Below are 17443 nucleotides of genomic sequence, written 5' to 3' on the forward strand. Positions count from 1 at the left end.
AAAATAAAGTCTAGAAGATGACTCTGTGGATCACCATGGCGTGGTGCCGTAGAAGTCCATCAATAGTGTCAGTGGTTGCCCCGTGGTTTGTGTACTTTTTTGACATTTGGTTGCTGTTGGCAACGGAAATGGGATGACATGATTGGCTGATTGTGACATTTTATGGGGAGGAGCCGGCTCGGAAATGTGCTGGCAGCTGGCAGCTCGAGCGGCCCCACTTTGAGGGGATGACTGCGTTTGACGATGGGATTCTTGAAAAAGGTTCTATTTCGCTGAGCAATTCCGCGACGAAAATCGAGATGGTGCCGTTGCCGCTGTTTAAGCTCGGATCGCTGTTTCTGAGGCATATTTCCAAATATGGCGCGGTACGTCCTCGCGCGCAGCTCTCCGACCTCGCCGACAATTTTAAAACCCCGCGCGGAACCGAACGCGCAATTTTGCTGACCAGAGACAATTGACAGAACCAAATCAAGAAGCAAGCCCACGACCATGCCCGATTCCGCGCCTTTGCCGCCCGCTACGGGCAGATGATGCACCAGCTCAACATGCGCATGTCGGTGGCCCTGCTCCGCGATCCCGAGGCGGAGCGGCGCGCCAAGGAAAAAGCCGAGGCGCCGACGGTCAAGACGGAGGCGCAGGTGAAGCGCGAGGAAGAAGCGGCCAGGGAAAAGGAGGAAAAGGAGAGGAGGAAGAAGACGGCGGCGGCAACGAGCACAGGAACAGCAACAACGGCGGCATCGACGACGGGGACAAGCACAGGATCGGCAGCAACGGCGGCATCGACGACGGGGACGACGAGCACAGGATCGGCGTCAACGACGGCGGCGACGGCGACGACGACGACGACGACGACAAGGCACTCCAAGAAGCGGCGGCCGCAGACGTTTCAGAACATCTGGACGCGCAAGTTCCGGGCGCTGCCCGAGGACAAGGCCGTGGACCTGTTTGCCGACGTGGTGGGCGACACGTTCATCCTGGGGGTGGCGGTCGCGCTCATCCTGTACGAGTACTGGCGCGCGCAGCAGAAGCCGGACAGCAACAAGGAGCGCATCGAGGAGCTGGCGCGGCGCGTCGACGAGCGCGACGAGGCGCTGCGCGAGGCCGAGGCGGAGCACCAGCGGCGGCTCGAGACGCTGGAGCGGGCGCTGCGGTCGCTCCAGGACCCCAAGTCCAAGAAGCCGCTGCTGCCGTCGCTGCAGGAAGCGGCGGCGGCGCCGACATTGTGAGGCTGGGGAGATGCGGGAATCTGCATCCTCTCGTATTCTTGGATCCTGGCGTTCCAGACGTGTATTACCTGTATTAAAAAGCCTGTACATGGAGTGCAAAGCACCCAACTCCCCCGACCCGCGAAAATCACGATAGAAAGCGGCAGTCTACTATCTACTCTGTTCATCTCACAAGTTCATCTCACAAGTTCATCTCACAAGAAAAGGCAATCACGAAAAGAGGCTTGGTACATGAACGGGCTGGAATGTGCCGTGTGTGGTGACACAAGATCTGGCAGGCTGCCCGGATCTACGCGGCTGACTGTAGCTCCAAATGAGGGTGGGCCATGCACGGTAGAAGTGCTGGGTAGGACAGCTGCAACAACTACCGAGACGGGACAATCAACGGGACGGAGCAGTGACTTGCATGACACCAAAACTTGTGGTGTTTGGTTTCCAGCAGCGAAACTCAATACTTGTTAATCTGTAGTATCCGATGGATACTGATGGTGCATTGCTGGCCTGGCTGCGAGCCAAGAAAAGACGGCCGGGGCATGCATGCACTTTGGCCCCGTCACCCGTCGCAACGGACGGAAATCCTTCATCATGCAAGCCGAGACCACAGAAAATCCCCAGCCAAAAAATAAATAAAATGTATTTATATATATATGCAGAAGAAAATGCAAACGCCACTATGCAGTTCCATCACATCTCATGCCAGCATCACCGCCGCTGGCCCAGCGATAAAAAGACGGCTTTGCTGGGGATCTGCTTGGCATGGTCAACTGGGTGCTGTGGAGCCCGGGTGACGTTGACCAATGGCAGCCACCATACAGCCGCCGGACTTCCCAATCGGGCATGGGAAGTGACTGGGCTTGCATAGTGCGAAATGGATTCTTGCGCCGATGGCGAAAAAAAGAGGGCAAGTTCTTTTTTCGACGGCCCAGGTCGGCGGTATTTCCTGGCCCTTGTTCATCTTTATTTATAGAATGGAACCGGTAGAGGGCCCCGCGGGGACTGAAGCGGTGACGGGCATTGGGTTACTGGATAAGTACTGGGTCGTAGTTGATCAGGTGTGTCTGAGCGTCCGAACCGTTCGGCGGCGGACGAGGCAAGGCACTGAGCAGCACACGGCGCTATGGATCGAAAAAAGGTGTCTCGGCACTTGGAGCGGGGAAACGCTATAACAGGCAGATTCTACCCGAACAACAGCTGATCCCTTTTTTTGCCCTGGTTGCTGAATCATTCTCTTCCTACCTAGGCAGTGGAAATCCGTTGCCGACTAGCGGTCTGTTGTTGAATTAAGATGTGCCGTGTCATGGTACCATCGACGTACCGTCCCGAAAAGTCAATTGCCCAGCAAAAAGTCAATTGTACAGCAAAAGGTTCAAAAGCAGAAGCATGTCGCGAGAGACGACTCACAAGAAAGAAGCAGAGAGACTGTGATGGGCAGCATTATCCGACTCAAGTCACAATCGGAGAGGGGTCTTGCAGTCGCCGTACTGAGCAGTACCTATTCTGTACTGGTAGTGCTAGTCTAGGAGGCTGTTGACCATCCTGGTCCAGTATTAGTGAGAGTTTCCCCACTCACTCACACACCCTCTGCTACAAAAGCCGTGGCTGGGCTCAAACATGGCATGCCTCATGTCGGCCGCACCAGAGTGGTTCAGAGTGCGAGGGAAAAAAGCCTCGTTGGCCATGGCTTTTTCATCCCCTCGAGAAGCAGAGCTTGAAAGAAGGAGTAAAGTGTAGCCGAGGCTGTGCGGCTGATGATTAAATAAAAAGGTCACAATGCGGGCGCACAAGCTGGCCTCGTGTGTGTGCACAAGGAGAGGAGGCTGGCGGCTGCCAGTACTCGGTACAACAAGAGCACGTTGTTCGCTCCACAATCTTCGAGAAGAAGAGCAGAGGGTGATTTCGTCCATCTACCGTGCGTGCCTGGCAGCTGGAGATACGCAACTATGGGGGGGGGGGGGGGGAAGAGATTTGCATTTCTCTTTTCCTTCTCTGCACCACCCTCTTCCAGCCTCTTCCTCGCTGTCCGTACATAGGCCAATAACTTGGACCAGCGATGGATGTGACCACTCACACACCACAAAACTATGCAGTTGCCATCCTCGACAAGGATTTTCCCGCTCTCTCTCTCTCTAGCTTGTACAATACACATACACCCCTAAATCTGCATGTCCGTGACCAAAGAGGCCCGCTAGCAGGGGAGGCCAGACCCCTGTCGCGGCCTCATGATTGGCCGCAACCCCATCGTGTAACCGCCGACACCAGCACCCAATCGCCGCCACGTCCATCCTCCTCCGCCGCCGCCTCCCGTCGCAAGACCTTTTCCTGTCGTCGTCCCTCTCCGTTCTGCCATGTTCTGCTTCTGTTGTTGTGCGGCCGGCCCATTTCGGTACGCGCCCGACCTGCTTCTTTGTTCTCGTAGGCCTCTTCCACACACACGACGACAGCTGTAGTACTAGCCCCCAAAGGCCAAGCAAAAGCAAGGGTGGCAAGGCGGCTGTAGATGACGAGAGTAACCCAGGTGCAACGCTTACAACCACTCTTGCATGAATTCTATACGTCTTCCCCCCCCCCCTCACGCTAATTCGCTAGCTCTTCTGGGCGGGAACGGGGGTTTAGTACTGGTCGTCTCAAGGTCATCGGGGGCCTGTCGTGTACCTCGACACTCTTAAAACGCCTACTCCCTCACACCTCAAACCCACGCCCACATAGTAGAACCCCGGGATTTTTTCCTTTTTTACTCTGCTGCCATCCCTTCTTCAGTTGAACAAGCGACGCAATTTACCCCGAGTATCCGATATCTGCCAAAACAACATCAGACAGCTTTGCGACACGGGCTGGCATCAGAAACCAGGCCAAAAAAAAATTCCGACGACTCTGCGACTCTGTCCGTCCGATCTGCCTCGATTCTCCGCGCTTCTTCGCAGTCTCATCTCGCCTCGATAATTTTCCTCGACGACAAAAGCTCTTGCCCTCGATTTTGTTTTTGGTATAGCGAATCCTCGAAAAGGAAACCAAGAGCCAACGGCCAATGCCCACCCTGTCGCATACATGTCTGCTATCCTGAGACGACGACATTGCCATCCTCGCCACAACTCCACCAAGGCACCTCGCCGCATCGCTGCCGTCGAGACAAGACGCCTGATACGACGGACGTCCTAGACCCTTTGCCCTATTACCGGGTTTTGGGTCCTTTTTTTCTCTCTCTCTCTCTCTCGTCCAGCTGAACCAAAGAAAAAAAAAAGAATTTCCTCGCGCCGCAGAATTTCACATCCCCAAAACCACCCCCGGTCGCCGCCGCGTGGGTTTTCCGTCCCATACTCCGGCTTCGACTATTACCGGGGGGCGAACCATTTTCAAAACCGCACCAGCACCAGACCTCAAACACAGGAACCGATTCCGACGCTGCGCCCCCCATCTCATCTCTAGTAATAAGAGTCTTGGGGGACCCAGATCGGAAAAGAGAAAAAAAAGGGACGTCCACTCTCCTTCATCTGTACTTTCAGTCTCTCTTCATCTGAAGGTTCAGAATCACATACCGCAGAGCGGGCTTTCGTTCCTTTTTTTTCCCTTGGTTCTTTAGTTTGGGCTGGTCCCCTTTTATTCATTCCTTTTTTTTTTTATATACGAGCGATTGTCTTTTTTTATACATTGTCGGAGAATATTATAATCGTCAGCGTCGTCAGCCAGCAGCAACAATGGGCAGACTCATCAAGAACCACTGGGCACGCCTCATCATGATGACGGCAGCAACTTGTAAGTCTTGAACAGCAACAATCCTCCATCCATCGACACACCGCAAAGAAGAGAAAGAGAAAGAGAGAGAGAGAGAGCGAGAGACGGAAAAAGATGCTAACATCACAAAACAAAGACCAAGTCGCCGCCGCCCTCGAAGGCTTCTTCTGGCCCAAGATATTCTGGGACTTTGCCACCAAGAACCTCGACGGCGCCGTCAAGCCCATCCCCGTCCTGCAAATCATCAACCTCCTCTTCGGCCTCGGCATGCTCGCCCTCGAGTGGCCCCTCGGCGCCGTCGCCGGCACCAGCCTCCACCGCTCCCTCGAGTTCCGCCTCATCTTCCTGCCCCTCACCATCCTCACCTCGGTCCTCATGTACCAGTCCACCAACCCGGCCATCTACTACCTCATCGGCCTGGGCGTGTACTTTTGGGCCTACAGCGAAGGCGAGGTAAGCTTCTCTCCTCTTTCTCCTCTCTCTCGACAGTCTCTTCTCGGGACCAAAAAGGAGTTTTTGACTAACACCGACGATAGATAATTTGTGCGAAACCTTGGACGCTGCCTCAGCGCTTACCACGCAACGGCCTCTCACGAGCATAATTTTTCCTCCTCTTTACGTCTCTTCCTTTTTCTTTTCTACACGTTTCAAAGTCTCTCTCTCTTTTTTTGATTACTATATCAAGGGCGGGTAGCTGCATATTCGGGCGTTTTTACTATTCTGGTGGACAGCGGGGCAAATCTTGCGGAGTCTTGGGGGTATTTGTAGACGGGCAAATGTGCGAGCAGTGTACAGTGTTAGACCTGACAAATCCAGACAAACTTTTGGGTATTTGTAGACGGACAAATCTGCGAGCAGTGTACAGTGCTGGACCTAACAAATCCAGTCAAACTTTTGGGTACTTGGAGACGGCAAATGTGCGAGCAGTGTACAGTGTTAGACCCAACAAATCCAGTCAACCCTTTTTTTTTCATCTCTTCTCTTTCCTTTTATTTTAATTTCATCCCTCTAATCCCGCCCTTTCCCTCAGCTTTCTGCCTGCATTCACCAACGTGACGTGCCTGGTCCTCCATCATCTACTCCCTGTCGAGGCTGTACTCCGCTCTCAGCGCCTAGTTGAAACCAGCCCTGCCTCAACTTCGTCGCACCACAATCATGCGCACAACATTAGCGTATCTTCCAAAGCTTGGCCTAGCCGCCGCACATATCGTTCGTAACAAATTAACTTCTCAAGGCTTGTACGCTGCTTTTATTTCATATAGCTACTGGCTGATAACACAAACGTTACGCAAACCTCTCACGCGGCTAAATGTGACATCATAAAAATACATTAATTAGCTACCGCCTCATGCGAACAAAGAAATCCGCTCCTTTCCAGCGTTTCCACATTGACTTGCCACAGCAGCCTCGCATTCCTGCTTTGGCGCTGCGCCCTACCGCTTTGGCTTTCCTGGCTTTCCTGGCTCGCCTCGTCTAATTGGCGTTCATAGTGCCCATGGAGTCGTTCTTGTGTCCTTGGCGCGCAGGCATCTGCCACGAAGCTTGTCAGTACGTCGTCATGTGCACGTTGGCTGGATCTCTTACCTCGGACTGCTGTAGAGTACCGCCATGAAGAATCTTCTTAATCACCTCGTCCTCGTCCTCAGTGTTGAACTCGGCAGAGAGGATGTTTTTAGGAGCCGCATCAAGCTGGCCTTGGGCACCATGCCTGGAAGAGGGGGTCAGCAAAACGGATGGCAGTGAGTGCGGGGTAGCTTTCAACACGTACTTGTTTGTCTGGAAAATTCTGAACGAGGACATGAAGTGAGCCATGGGAATGGTCTTGTCCGTCTTCCACTTGTTGTAGGTGTCGACATCGTCAATGAAGATGATGAAGTCATCGTTGCTGCCCTTGTAGTGGCACTTGGTCTGAATGGTTTCGCCGCGAGTCATCTTGACGCTTTGTGGTGTTGTAGAAGGTCGCGTGATGCGCTGGGGTATAGTATAGGTAGGTTGTTCGGTTCTCGGAGGTCGTGAAAATGATGTGGGAGTTGATGGTGCAGCTCACACTAAATTGAAAAAAGATGGAATTGATGAATGGGATGGAGAAACGGTGAACCTGTCGACAGCAGGATGCATTTATAGAGCTGAAAGCTTGTTGGAGCGGGGAGCTGCTTCCAAGAGACGACGTCATCGTGATTGCTATGGTGGGGACCCTGAGATGTCACGCTGCATCGAGGCAAGTACTCCCGCAGCCTTTTTAGCGGGTGAGGTACTTTGCGCCGGTACTTGCTTCGCCGCCCAACAGCCCCGCCAATAACGGGTACCGCCCAAATTGTTGCACACAACGTCATCATCCTCAGTTGACCTTCACCCGCCAGGGACAAGGTGAATCAATTGTTGGACCCCTGTCAGGCACAGTCATGCTTTCGTGGCAGAAGTCGGTAGAAGAAGCCGCGGGGAATACCCGCTCCTCGGCGTGCTATTGCTATTATGATTCGCTAGTATACAACGTTAATCTGTTGAGAGCTCTAGCTCCTCCAGCTCCCCTCCAGCTCCAGCTCCAGACCTCCCCGTGCTCACCCAAAGATGCCGCGAAGGCTGCGCCCGCTGCAGTCCCGCTCTCCGCGCCAAAGACTCCGACCGCTCTTCTCAGCAAGCTTGTCCGACCTGCCCAAACGGGTCTTGAGCGACCTGGACCTGTGTGTTTTGGGTCTGGCCTCAGTCTTAAGCTTGAGACTGCGTTTCGAGTCCGCGTCGTCACTGGGATCGTCGTCTCCTGAAAACGTATCTGATCGCGCCCGTTGCTTCGTGCCGCTGGACCTCCTACCAAGAGAGTTGGCAAACCCGGATGCACCAAACTTTCGCATCATAGAAGATGCCGACACCCTCATGAGCTGCTCCGACCGCGATCGTGTCGACATGCCGGGAAAGGGCAGCGCCTAGCGGCTCCAGACATCCGACACCAGCGCCTCGAGTCGGGCTCGTTCGCTGCGATCGGGTGCGAGAACCGGCGTCCTCTGCGTCGAAAGCAGAGATTGGGAACGATTAATAGGCAGTGCAGGCGAAGCGCTGTCCTTGACACTTGTATTCTTCAAAATGACTTGATTGTGCGGCAATCTCGCACCAAGCGTAGTAGCGCGATGAATCGAGATGCGCCGCGCAACCGATCCTGATCCGTTAGTCTTGCTGGACTAAATGGATCTTCATCGCATTTACCTGGTTTTCCAAAAACGGATCCAAAGCCTTTAATATCTAACGCCAAAGTAGTGTATGCATCCATTGCGCCTTCGTCTTCATCTTTGGCGCTGCTTGTGAGGTATCCACGCCACTCTGCCTCCTCTCGTACCGTGCAGGCTGTCATGATGAGCTCGTATAATTGGTGATCGCATTCAAAGACTATTTTCCACGAAAAGGGTGCGGTATGGCATTGCAAGCCTGGCAGGTCAGCTCTGGCGACTGTGAAGAGGCGTAGACTTACCTCTTCCATCGTCTGTCTCTTCCAATTTAGCTTTGTGAATATTGATACAAGCTTTGATATCATAAACGGCCTCCACCTTTCCGGCAGTGGCTATACAAAACACATCTCTGTAAAGCAGACATATCATGTACATGCCATCAATAGACCGAGGGCCTTGCCAACAAACATGCAGCACTCCGCACAGCCGAATCTGCCCGAATGAACGAATTTGGCTCTTCGAAGACGAATCGAGTTTCTGGAAAGTTAGCCAGAGTTTGCTGAGAAGAGTCGTGGGACATACCCTTCCAGGAAAGGCAAGTCTGTCTTGCAAGATCCAGGTCTGCTCCAGCCGAGCCTTGGTGTTTGCATCATCAGTCGCTTTGTTGATGATGGAGGTAGCTTCGCGCAAGCGAATTAGGGAGCCTTCGACCTCCATGTGAGAATTTGGACAGTCACACACAGGTGTGTTCTTGAGGAGCTCTGCAAACAGCAAAGGGTATCGACAGACGCGTTGGATGGGCTAGGGGGTTAGCTGTGATCAGACGAATATTTTAGCGCAACCTACTTTTATCATCAAATCATGAAGAGTATAAGATTTTCGTGTTCCGTATTGTCTGATGGGATGCAGCGTAGATGCCAGAGCCTCGATGCCTCGGCGGCTTTCGCTTGCGTCTGGTAAGCTCTGCACCATTTTTTCGTGTCGTGCACCGTATTCCTCATATACGAAAAATCGTTTGACCTGTAATTCAGTTAGATAGAGGAGATGGTTAGCAGCGGGCATCAATACATGCCTTTTGAGAAAAGATTTTGGCGACTTGAGCGGCAGTCTGGGGCTCCGCTAGCATATCTGGTCGCCCTTGGTCGACACTTGTCCATCGTCGGTGGCCCTTGGGCCCCGTATCGGCATACGAGTACTCAGAATACGGAACCGCGCGATGAAGCTCCCCTAGAATCTCGTCATGAAGTCGCAAGATTTCGGACAGATTCTGGTGTATGGCTAGCCGAAGCGAATCGTGGTCGGGACAGGCAGCAAACGTCGTCACGTACACATTCATCAGCAGCCGGATATCGCCAATATAGCTCTCTTCAGTCTGAATGAGTTCCTCCAGTATGCGTCGTCGACGAAGAGCTCTGTCGATGGAAAACCTGTCTGTTGGGGTGATGCGGCCCGTGCTCTCTTCGGAGGATCTTCCCAGTGGCGTCCGTATGGACCGACCAGTAGATCGGGCGATCCTTGTGCTCGAGATGCTGACAGTGGCACTCTTGACACCGGTCACGAAACCAAAAGAGGAACCAGATGAAGAATCTCGGTGAAAAAGTTGTGGTCTTCCATTGAGGTCAACGAGAAAAGCCGGCGTATCAGCAGCTATAATGTGCCTTTGGATTGTCCGTCGACGGAGAGAAGACATCCACCGCGAAAAGCGACGAACGGGTTGGACGGTAATAATCTGGCTTGCATTATCGGAGCTGAGTCGAGACAGTGCATCTTGGTAGGAATCTTCGCTATCGGCCGACTCTGGCAATGCAATTGACTGCGGATTACAGCCAGGCCCAAAGCTGCATTGGCACGGCTCATCGACAGAGGATTCACTGGAGGGCTTGGTGTTGTCGGAGGAGCTCTCAAGGGAGGAGTCTGTAGAATTCATTCTGGCCCAAGAAAAGTGAAGATTCAAAAAAGCTCCAAAATGCCAAAATTGCACATCCTAGACGGCTCGGGATTGCTGATGCAGCTGACGGGCATGATGTCTTGGGCCATCGGCGGACTACAGGGTGAGAGGGGTCAAGCACTATTGGCGTGCAGGTGCTGGTCGCGCGGCGAGGGAAGGAAGACAGCGTGAGGTCGGCCAGACAGCGATGCAGGCGCGCCTCCATTTACGAATCAGACCGCTACCTACTTATCACTGCTCATCTCGCCTGGTGCATGTCCCACCCCATCTCGTATCTCGCAGTCGCATCTCCTCAATTACCACTGTTCTTCGATCCTTCGGTTACTGCCGAGAAAGTTGGCTACTCTATCTCTAGCTAGCCTCCCAGGGGTGCGCTAGCCAGGACGGGATTGGCGGGCGGCGGATTCTCGGGGTTGTCGTGGTGTTTTGCACCAGGTCCTTGCAGGCGCCTTCAGGCACTCGAGCACCCCGTGCAGATCTCTCCAGGCGCTGCTGCATCCCCTACCTAGGTAGGCACAGGCACTAAAGCCGGCCAGAGCCAGACGGCTAGCGTGTTGGGGGTCGTCTACGCCTTTTGGCCCTTGCCTTGCTCGCCTTGGGCCGGGCTAGGCAAAAGCCAGACCGGGTGGGCCAGCTCATTGGTCAAGCACCAAACTCAAACGAACACGTACAGCACTTTTCTGGGGGCAACTTTTGGGCGACAAAGTCCAAGAAACTACTGCATACACAGCCACGTGGGGCACGCAGCCTGACAAATCCAGGGCATCTCACTCTTCCAAACGCGACCAGTCTTCTTTTTCTCTTGTTCATCGTCAGCCAGCCTTTGATTCATTCGTTTACGTGAAAAGGCTCCTGTTTCAATTGGCCCCCAAGGCTCACACGACGCATCCCAACGCCGCTGACCATCGCCGACTTCCCGACTCGTCTGCGACGCCAACGCCATGGAGAGCGCCTTCGCTACAGCCACCAAAAAGGTGCTCGCCAACTTCAACGTCAATGACCACGATGGTCTGACTGACAAGCAAGTTGCCGAGCTCCGCTCCAAGCATGGCCGCAACTGTATGCCCGTCTTTCCCCGTCCTCGTCTCGTCTCCGCCACCTGTACTGACCATCGCAGCGATCCCCGAGGACCCGCCCACCCCTCTGTGGGAGCTCATTCTTGAGCAGTTCAAGGACCAGTTGGTCCTGATCCTGCTCGGTTCTGCCGCCGTCTCCTTTGTCCTCGCTCTCTTCGAAGACGAGGGCGGCTGGAGCGCCTTTGTTGACCCCGCTGTCGTGAGTCCTCTCCCGCATCGTCAGCGCGCCAAGCCAAGCTAATTGCCAGATCCTCACCATTCTCATTCTCAACGCTGTCGTCGGTGTCTCGCAAGAGAGCAGCGCCGAAAAAGCCATCGCCGCCCTGCAGGAATACTCTGCCAACGAAGCAAACGTCATCCGAAACGGTGGCCACGTCTCGCGCGTCAAGGCCGATGACCTGGTCCCCGGTGATATCATCTCCGTCTCTGTTGGCGACCGCATCCCGGCCGATTGCCGTGTGATTGCTATTGAAAGCAACAGCTTTTCTGTCGATCAGGCCATTCTCACCGGTGAGAGTGAGAGTGTTGGCAAGGATGCCAGTGCCGTCATCAAGGACGACAAGGCTGTCCTCCAGGATCAGGTCAACATGCTCTTCTCCGGTACTACCATTGTCGTCGGACGCGCTCGCGCTGTTGTCGTCTTGACCGGTTCCAACACTGCCATTGGCGACATCCACGAGTCCATTTCTGCTCAGATTTCGGAACCAACGCCCCTAAAGCAGAAGCTCAACGATTTTGGCGACAGCCTCGCCAAGGTCATTACCGTGATCTGCATCCTTGTCTGGCTCATCAACATTCCCAACTTCAACGATCCCAGCCACGGAAGTTGGACCAAGGGCGCCATTTACTACCTCAAGATCGCCGTTTCCCTCGGTGTCGCTGCCATTCCTGAAGGTCTCGCCGTTGTCATTACCACCTGTCTCGCTCTTGGTACCCGCAAGATGGCCGCCAAGAATGCCGTTGTTCGCAGCCTGCCCTCTGTTGAGACTCTTGGTAGCTGCAGCGTCATTTGCTCCGACAAGACTGGAACCCTCACTACCAACCAGATGAGTGTCAACAAGATTGTTCATCTCAACGACGCCGGCAAGGACTTGATCGAGCTTGATGTCGACGGTACCACCTTTTCTCCCAAGGGTGACATTCGAAGCAACGGCAAGGTCGCCCATGACCTGACTGAAAAGTCGAGCACCATTCAGCAGATGGCCGAGGTTGGCGCCCTCTGCAACAATGCTCATCTGGCTTACGATGACAAGACTGGACAATACTCATGTGTTGGCGAGCCGACCGAAGGTGCTCTCCGTGTTCTTGTTGAGAAACTCGGCCCTGTGGCCCCCGCCGGCGTTGATGTCTACGAGTCCCTACACTACGCCAGCACCAACTTTGAAGAGACTCTCCCTGTTCTCTCCAACTTTGAATTCTCTCGCGATCGCAAGAGCATGTCTGTTATTGTCGCCGACGGCAAGAAGAAGAAGCTTCTGGTCAAGGGTGCTCCCGAGTCCATCATTGATCGCTGTACCCAGGCTATCGTTGGTGCTGATGGCAAGCGCGTACCCCTCACTAGCAAGATCTCCGATGTCTTGCTGAAGGAAGTTGTCGACTACGGTAACCGCGGCATGCGTGTTATTGCCCTTGCCAGTATCGACGACGTCTCCAAGAACCGCCTCGCCTCTACCGCCAAGACTACCGAACAGTACGCTGAGCTCGAGCAAGACATGACCTTCCTCGGCCTCGTTGGCATGCTTGATCCTCCTCGTCCTGAAGTCCCTCAGTCTGTCAAGCAGTGCAAGGCTGCTGGCATCCGCATCATTGTTATCACCGGTGACAACCGCAACACTGCCGAGAGCATTTGCCGACAGATTGGTGTCTTTGGTGAAAACGAAGACCTTACTGGAAAGAGCTACACTGGCCGTGAATTCGACAATCTGAGCCCTGGCGAGCAGCTCGAGGCCGCCAAGCGTGCCTCCCTGTTCTCTCGTGTCGAGCCTGGCCACAAGTCTCGCCTGGTCGATCTGCTTCAGTCTCTGGGTGAGGTCGTTGCAATGACTGGTGACGGTGTCAATGATGCCCCTGCTCTGAAGAAGGCCGATATTGGTGTTGCCATGGGCTCTGGCACCGATGTCTCCAAGCTAGCTGCTGACATGGTTCTCGCCGACAGCAACTTTGCCACGATCGAGGTCGCCATTGAGGAGGGCCGCTCCATCTACAACAACACCCAGCAGTTCATCCGCTACCTCATTTCCTCCAACATTGGTGAAGTCGTCTCCATTTTCCTCACGGCCGCTCTTGGCATGCCCGAGGCTCTGATCCCTGTTCAGCTTCTCTGGGTCAATCTGGTCACTGATGGTCTTCCCGCCACTGCCCTCTCGTTCAATCCTCCTGACAACGACATCATGAAGCGCCAGCCCCGCAAGAGAGACGAGAAGCTGATTGGCGGCTGGCTATTCTTCCGCTACCTGATTATCGGTACCTACGTTGGCCTTGCCACGGTTGCTGGCTACGCCTGGTGGTTCATGTACTACCCCGCTGGGCCCCAGATTAGCTTCTCGCAGCTTTCTCGCTTCCACCACTGCTCAACTGATTTCCCCGAGATTGGCTGCCAGATGTTTTCCAACGACATGGCCAAGGCGGGATCTACAGTCTCTCTGTCTATCCTTGTCACAATTGAAATGTTCAACGCCATGAACGCCCTTTCCTCAAGCGAGTCCCTGTTGACCCTGCCCCTGTGGAAGAACATGATGCTCGTCTATGCCATTGCTCTGTCGATGGCTCTGCACTTTGCTCTGCTCTATACTCCTGTCCTGCAGAGTCTGTTTGCCATCGTGCCCCTCAACTGGGAAGAGTGGAAGGCTGTGGTTATCATCAGCGCTCCCGTCATGTAAGTCATCTATTTCACCCCCTTTTGGTATGCATACTAATTTGCTCAGTCTTCTCGACGAAATCCTCAAATTTTTTGAGCGCCAGTTTTACATGCAAAAGATTACGCCCGTGGCCAAGAAAGAGGCCAAGAAGAACCTGTAGACATAGACTAGCACATGCTGGACATAGATAGGGACACATTTGGTAGAATATAAAAGTCTTTGAATATCTATTCGTACATGCTCATGCCTTAATCCTGGCGGCCCTTTAGTAATCGCTTGGTAATCTTGCCCTTCTCAATAATGTACACGTGTGCACCCCAGCCGGACAGGGCATCTCTATCAACGGCACACAGCAGCGCCTGGGAAATGGTCTCAAAGAGCGCATCGGGTTCCTAATTTGTTAGCAGTGAGCGAGACGGCAGCTTCTCGAGGATGTCAACGTACCAGGTCAGGCTCGTATAGACCCTCGCACATGCCAAAGAGCTGATCTGAAGCAGTGCCAGCGACGATGAAGTCCTTGGCAAAGTCGATGCAGCCTATGCTATCAAAACCGCAGATGAATGGCTTTCCGGTTTTGGGGTCGAGGCCCGCGACGACGGGCGAGATGAAGTATGGGCCGAAGCGGCGCTCGTAGAGGGAGGAGGAGACGAGGTTGGCAAAGGTGCGAGGCGCAATGTCGCGCTCCTCGCGAAGGCGGTACATGTTGACCTTGTAACGGAAGAGGTCGCTGACGGTGCTGACGTCGGTGGCCAGGCCGGTCAGGCCGAGGAAGACGTCGCCGTACTGGAAGATTTTGGGAAAGTTGTTGGACACGGTCAGGGCCTGGAGGCCGAGACGGAGATCGCAGGCAATGGCGACGCAGTCCTTGCCGACCATGGCAACGCAGGCACCGCCATCTGTCGAGGGTTAGTCACGGTCCGTCCGAGATGCCATTCTCGTTTCGTTGAGAAGAGGAAATCGACTAGGTTGGGGTGGGATGGTCACTGACTGATCGAAAAGGGAGACGACTAATGGTCAAGAATGTTAGTAATGCGATTCGGTGACGACCTGGGGAGCCCAAACGAAAGCTTACCATTGCGAGTATCTGAAGGGGGTGTTGTGTATGGAAGACGCGGGGCCTATATATCGCGCTGATGAGTTTACAGACACGGGCGCTCTGCCAGATGGTCTGCGGCACGGATTGATGGGGCTGAGCGAGAGGAGATAGAGGTTGGATGAAGCTCTCGCGGTTGATGCAGCTAGAGCTCCCCAGCACGTAGGCCAGGTAGCATAAGGTAGCGCAAGGCAACACGGACTGGCGCGGCCAGACCGGCAAATCCCCGCCTAAACCTACCACGTAAGCAGGCGCCGCGCTGTGCTGCCTGCGAGCGCAACCACTACAGCGCCGAGGAGCGCTATAATTACAGCGGGCTGTGATTATCGGCCGCCGGAGAGCCAAGCTTGTACCGCCACCATGTAATACCCCCACGTCGAGCTCACAGCAGCCTACCGATTGTTCGAGAAGGTCGCCACGTCTAATCGCTACATATTGCCCAGCTTGCTGATTTTGTTGCTTTGGCACCCTGAAAAGACACATTGCGATAATCGGCCACTACCTCGCATATTTGAATATTGTACCCGATTCTACAGCTGCCATGGCGACGCATGTCGTCGTAATTGGCTCGGACCTGCGCCGTGCTACGATCAAGGTCACGCCAGGTACCTATCTGATTGATGTTTTGCAAGAAGCGTGCAAGAAGCTTAGCATTTCCAGCGACAAATATATACTCAAGTAGGCTGTTATACGCAAAGCTGAAATTCCCATCCACTGCTGACCGCCGCTCCAGACAGAAGCAAAAGACCGTCGACCTCACCGTTCCCTTTCGCACATCTGGTCTCGTCGGCGGCGCAAAGCTCGAGCTTGTCCAAAAGTCCAACACGCCGTCGGCCGTGCAGATCGGCCTGCAGCTGCCGCAGCCCGAAGCCAAAGAGATCCCCGGTGGCCGCCTGATCAAGAAGCTGCCCTCGGACCTGACGCTCTGGGGCGTGCTGCGGCAGCTGGAGAGCGGCGACGCGAGCGCGGGGCGCAACATCAACATCACGGCGCGCGGCGTCGCCAGAACGAGCGGCGGCGCGGCGTCGGGGGCCGGCCAGCTGTACTACGAGACGCCCATCCTCAACATCATGGGCCGCGACTACACCACGTTTGAGGACTTTCAAAAGACGCTGGCGCAGCTGGGCCACAACTCGGGCAGCGTGCTGGTGCGCCTGACGTTCAAGACGACAGACCAGACGCTGTTTGAGGCCATGGAGAGGATCAGCCAGTTCTTCAACGACACGAGGGAGGAGCCGAGCGCAGCTGCGCCGCAAAAAGAAGCGCCGGCTGCAGCGGAAGAAGCGCAGCCGGAGCAGGCGCTAGATAATACACCCATGGTCGACGCAACACCACCCCGCCAAGAAACCGTAGAGGTTACGCCAGCAGCCGCTCCTCTTTCAGAGTCAAAAGACCCGTATGAGCCCGTCAGTGTCTACCTGGCTCCCTCAAACAGCACACCCGCCGCGGCGCTGGCTCCGGCACAAGAATCCGACTTTACGCCCACCGTCGCGCACGCCAAGCTCCACCAGAGCCAGCTGCAGCAAAGCTCGCGCAACAAGCGCCTCCTCTCGGACAAGGAGCTCGAGGAAAAGGCAGCCGACGAGCAGGCGCGTGTCGCCGCCATCAAATCGGTGCTCGTCAAGGTCCGCTTCCCCGACCAAACGAGCAGCGAGTGGCAAATAGACCACAGCTCGACTGGGGCCTTTTTATACGGCGCTGTGCGGCATGTCATGGCGGATCCAGCGCTGCCGTTCCACCTCGTCCTGCCGGGAGGGAGTAGCGGCGGCGGCAAGAATACTATCAAAGATGATGCAGGCTTGAAGCACAGACTCATTGCGGGTTACAAGCTGCAGGGCCGGGTGCTCATCAACCTGGTGTGGGACGACGAGGTGCCGCTGGCGAAGCGCAAGCTGCCGTTCCTCAGCGCGAATGTCGCGAGGCAGGGGCAGGCAATCAAGGTGCCGGAGCTGCCAGAGTATGAAGCAGAGGAGCCGACGGCACCTGCGCCGAAAGGCGAGAGCAGCGAACCGAAAAAGTCGGGGGACGGCAAGAGTGGAAAGGTGCCAAAGTGGTTGAAGCTGGGCAAGAAATGACGAAGCATGGAAGCATTCAACGGCGTTTTACTATTAGACAATTTTATGAGTTTGTTTCAACATGATAGTCATTCACATTGCGGAAGGAAAAAAAATCCCCGAACAGTTGATCGTAAAGTGGTGGTATTCAGCGCACGTCTTTGTGCAATGCGACAGATGCCTATGTAGCCTGACCGAACTCGATCAGATCCGTCTCAAGCCGTCGTTTTTTTTTTGGTGTAAAAAAATCCCAAAAATGAAAATCCCCACGCCGTTGCAGTTACAAAAAAAGAGGTTTCAT

General features: G+C 54.6%; 7 protein-coding genes across 7 annotated transcripts; 4 read left to right on the forward strand and 3 right to left on the reverse strand.

The window, feature by feature from the left end:
• Positions 1-299: 299 nt before the first annotated feature.
• On the forward strand, positions 300-1226 carry LMH87_012139 (uncharacterized protein; the record flags this gene model as incomplete). The annotated part of the gene is made up of 2 exons (XM_056201397.1): positions 300-365; positions 462-1226. 2 exons carry the CDS (start codon positions 300-302, stop codon positions 1224-1226), a joined length of 831 nt encoding a protein of 276 aa, XP_056053152.1.
• A 3692-nt stretch (positions 1227-4918) lies between these two features.
• LMH87_012140 (uncharacterized protein) lies at positions 4919-5557 on the forward strand (the record flags this gene model as incomplete). The annotated part of the gene is made up of 3 exons (XM_056201398.1): positions 4919-4976; positions 5092-5408; positions 5492-5557. 3 exons carry the CDS (start codon positions 4919-4921, stop codon positions 5555-5557), a joined length of 441 nt encoding a protein of 146 aa, XP_056053153.1.
• Positions 5558-6428: 871 nt separating this feature from the next.
• Positions 6429-6887, reverse strand: LMH87_012141 (uncharacterized protein; the record flags this gene model as incomplete). Its single annotated transcript, XM_056201399.1, has 3 exons — positions 6429-6485; positions 6540-6663; positions 6724-6887. 3 exons carry the CDS (start codon positions 6885-6887, stop codon positions 6429-6431), a joined length of 345 nt encoding a protein of 114 aa, XP_056053154.1.
• Positions 6888-7876: 989 nt separating this feature from the next.
• Positions 7877-10040, reverse strand: LMH87_012142 (uncharacterized protein; the record flags this gene model as incomplete). Its single annotated transcript, XM_056201400.1, has 6 exons — positions 7877-8106; positions 8154-8372; positions 8416-8650; positions 8696-8914; positions 8960-9133; positions 9186-10040. 6 exons carry the CDS (start codon positions 10038-10040, stop codon positions 7877-7879), a joined length of 1932 nt encoding a protein of 643 aa, XP_056053155.1.
• A 962-nt stretch (positions 10041-11002) lies between these two features.
• Positions 11003-14155, forward strand: LMH87_012143 (uncharacterized protein; the record flags this gene model as incomplete). The annotated part of the gene is made up of 4 exons (XM_056201401.1): positions 11003-11120; positions 11179-11336; positions 11386-14012; positions 14062-14155. The coding sequence occupies 4 exons, from the start codon at positions 11003-11005 to the stop codon at positions 14153-14155; spliced, it is 2997 nt and encodes a 998-aa protein (XP_056053156.1).
• An 88-nt stretch (positions 14156-14243) lies between these two features.
• On the reverse strand, positions 14244-15070 carry LMH87_012144 (uncharacterized protein; the record flags this gene model as incomplete). Its single annotated transcript, XM_056201402.1, has 4 exons — positions 14244-14387; positions 14440-14891; positions 14984-15002; positions 15068-15070. The coding sequence occupies 4 exons, from the start codon at positions 15068-15070 to the stop codon at positions 14244-14246; spliced, it is 618 nt and encodes a 205-aa protein (XP_056053157.1).
• A 559-nt stretch (positions 15071-15629) lies between these two features.
• On the forward strand, positions 15630-17163 carry LMH87_012145 (uncharacterized protein; the record flags this gene model as incomplete). The annotated part of the gene is made up of 2 exons (XM_056201403.1): positions 15630-15766; positions 15822-17163. 2 exons carry the CDS (start codon positions 15630-15632, stop codon positions 17161-17163), a joined length of 1479 nt encoding a protein of 492 aa, XP_056053158.1.
• Between the last annotated feature and the right edge of the window lie 280 nt (positions 17164-17443).

The sequence above is a fragment of the Akanthomyces muscarius genome, chromosome 4, assembly GCF_028009165.1.
Source record: "Akanthomyces muscarius strain Ve6 chromosome 4, whole genome shotgun sequence".
NCBI classification, from domain to species: Eukaryota; Fungi; Ascomycota; class Sordariomycetes; order Hypocreales; family Cordycipitaceae; genus Akanthomyces; species Akanthomyces muscarius.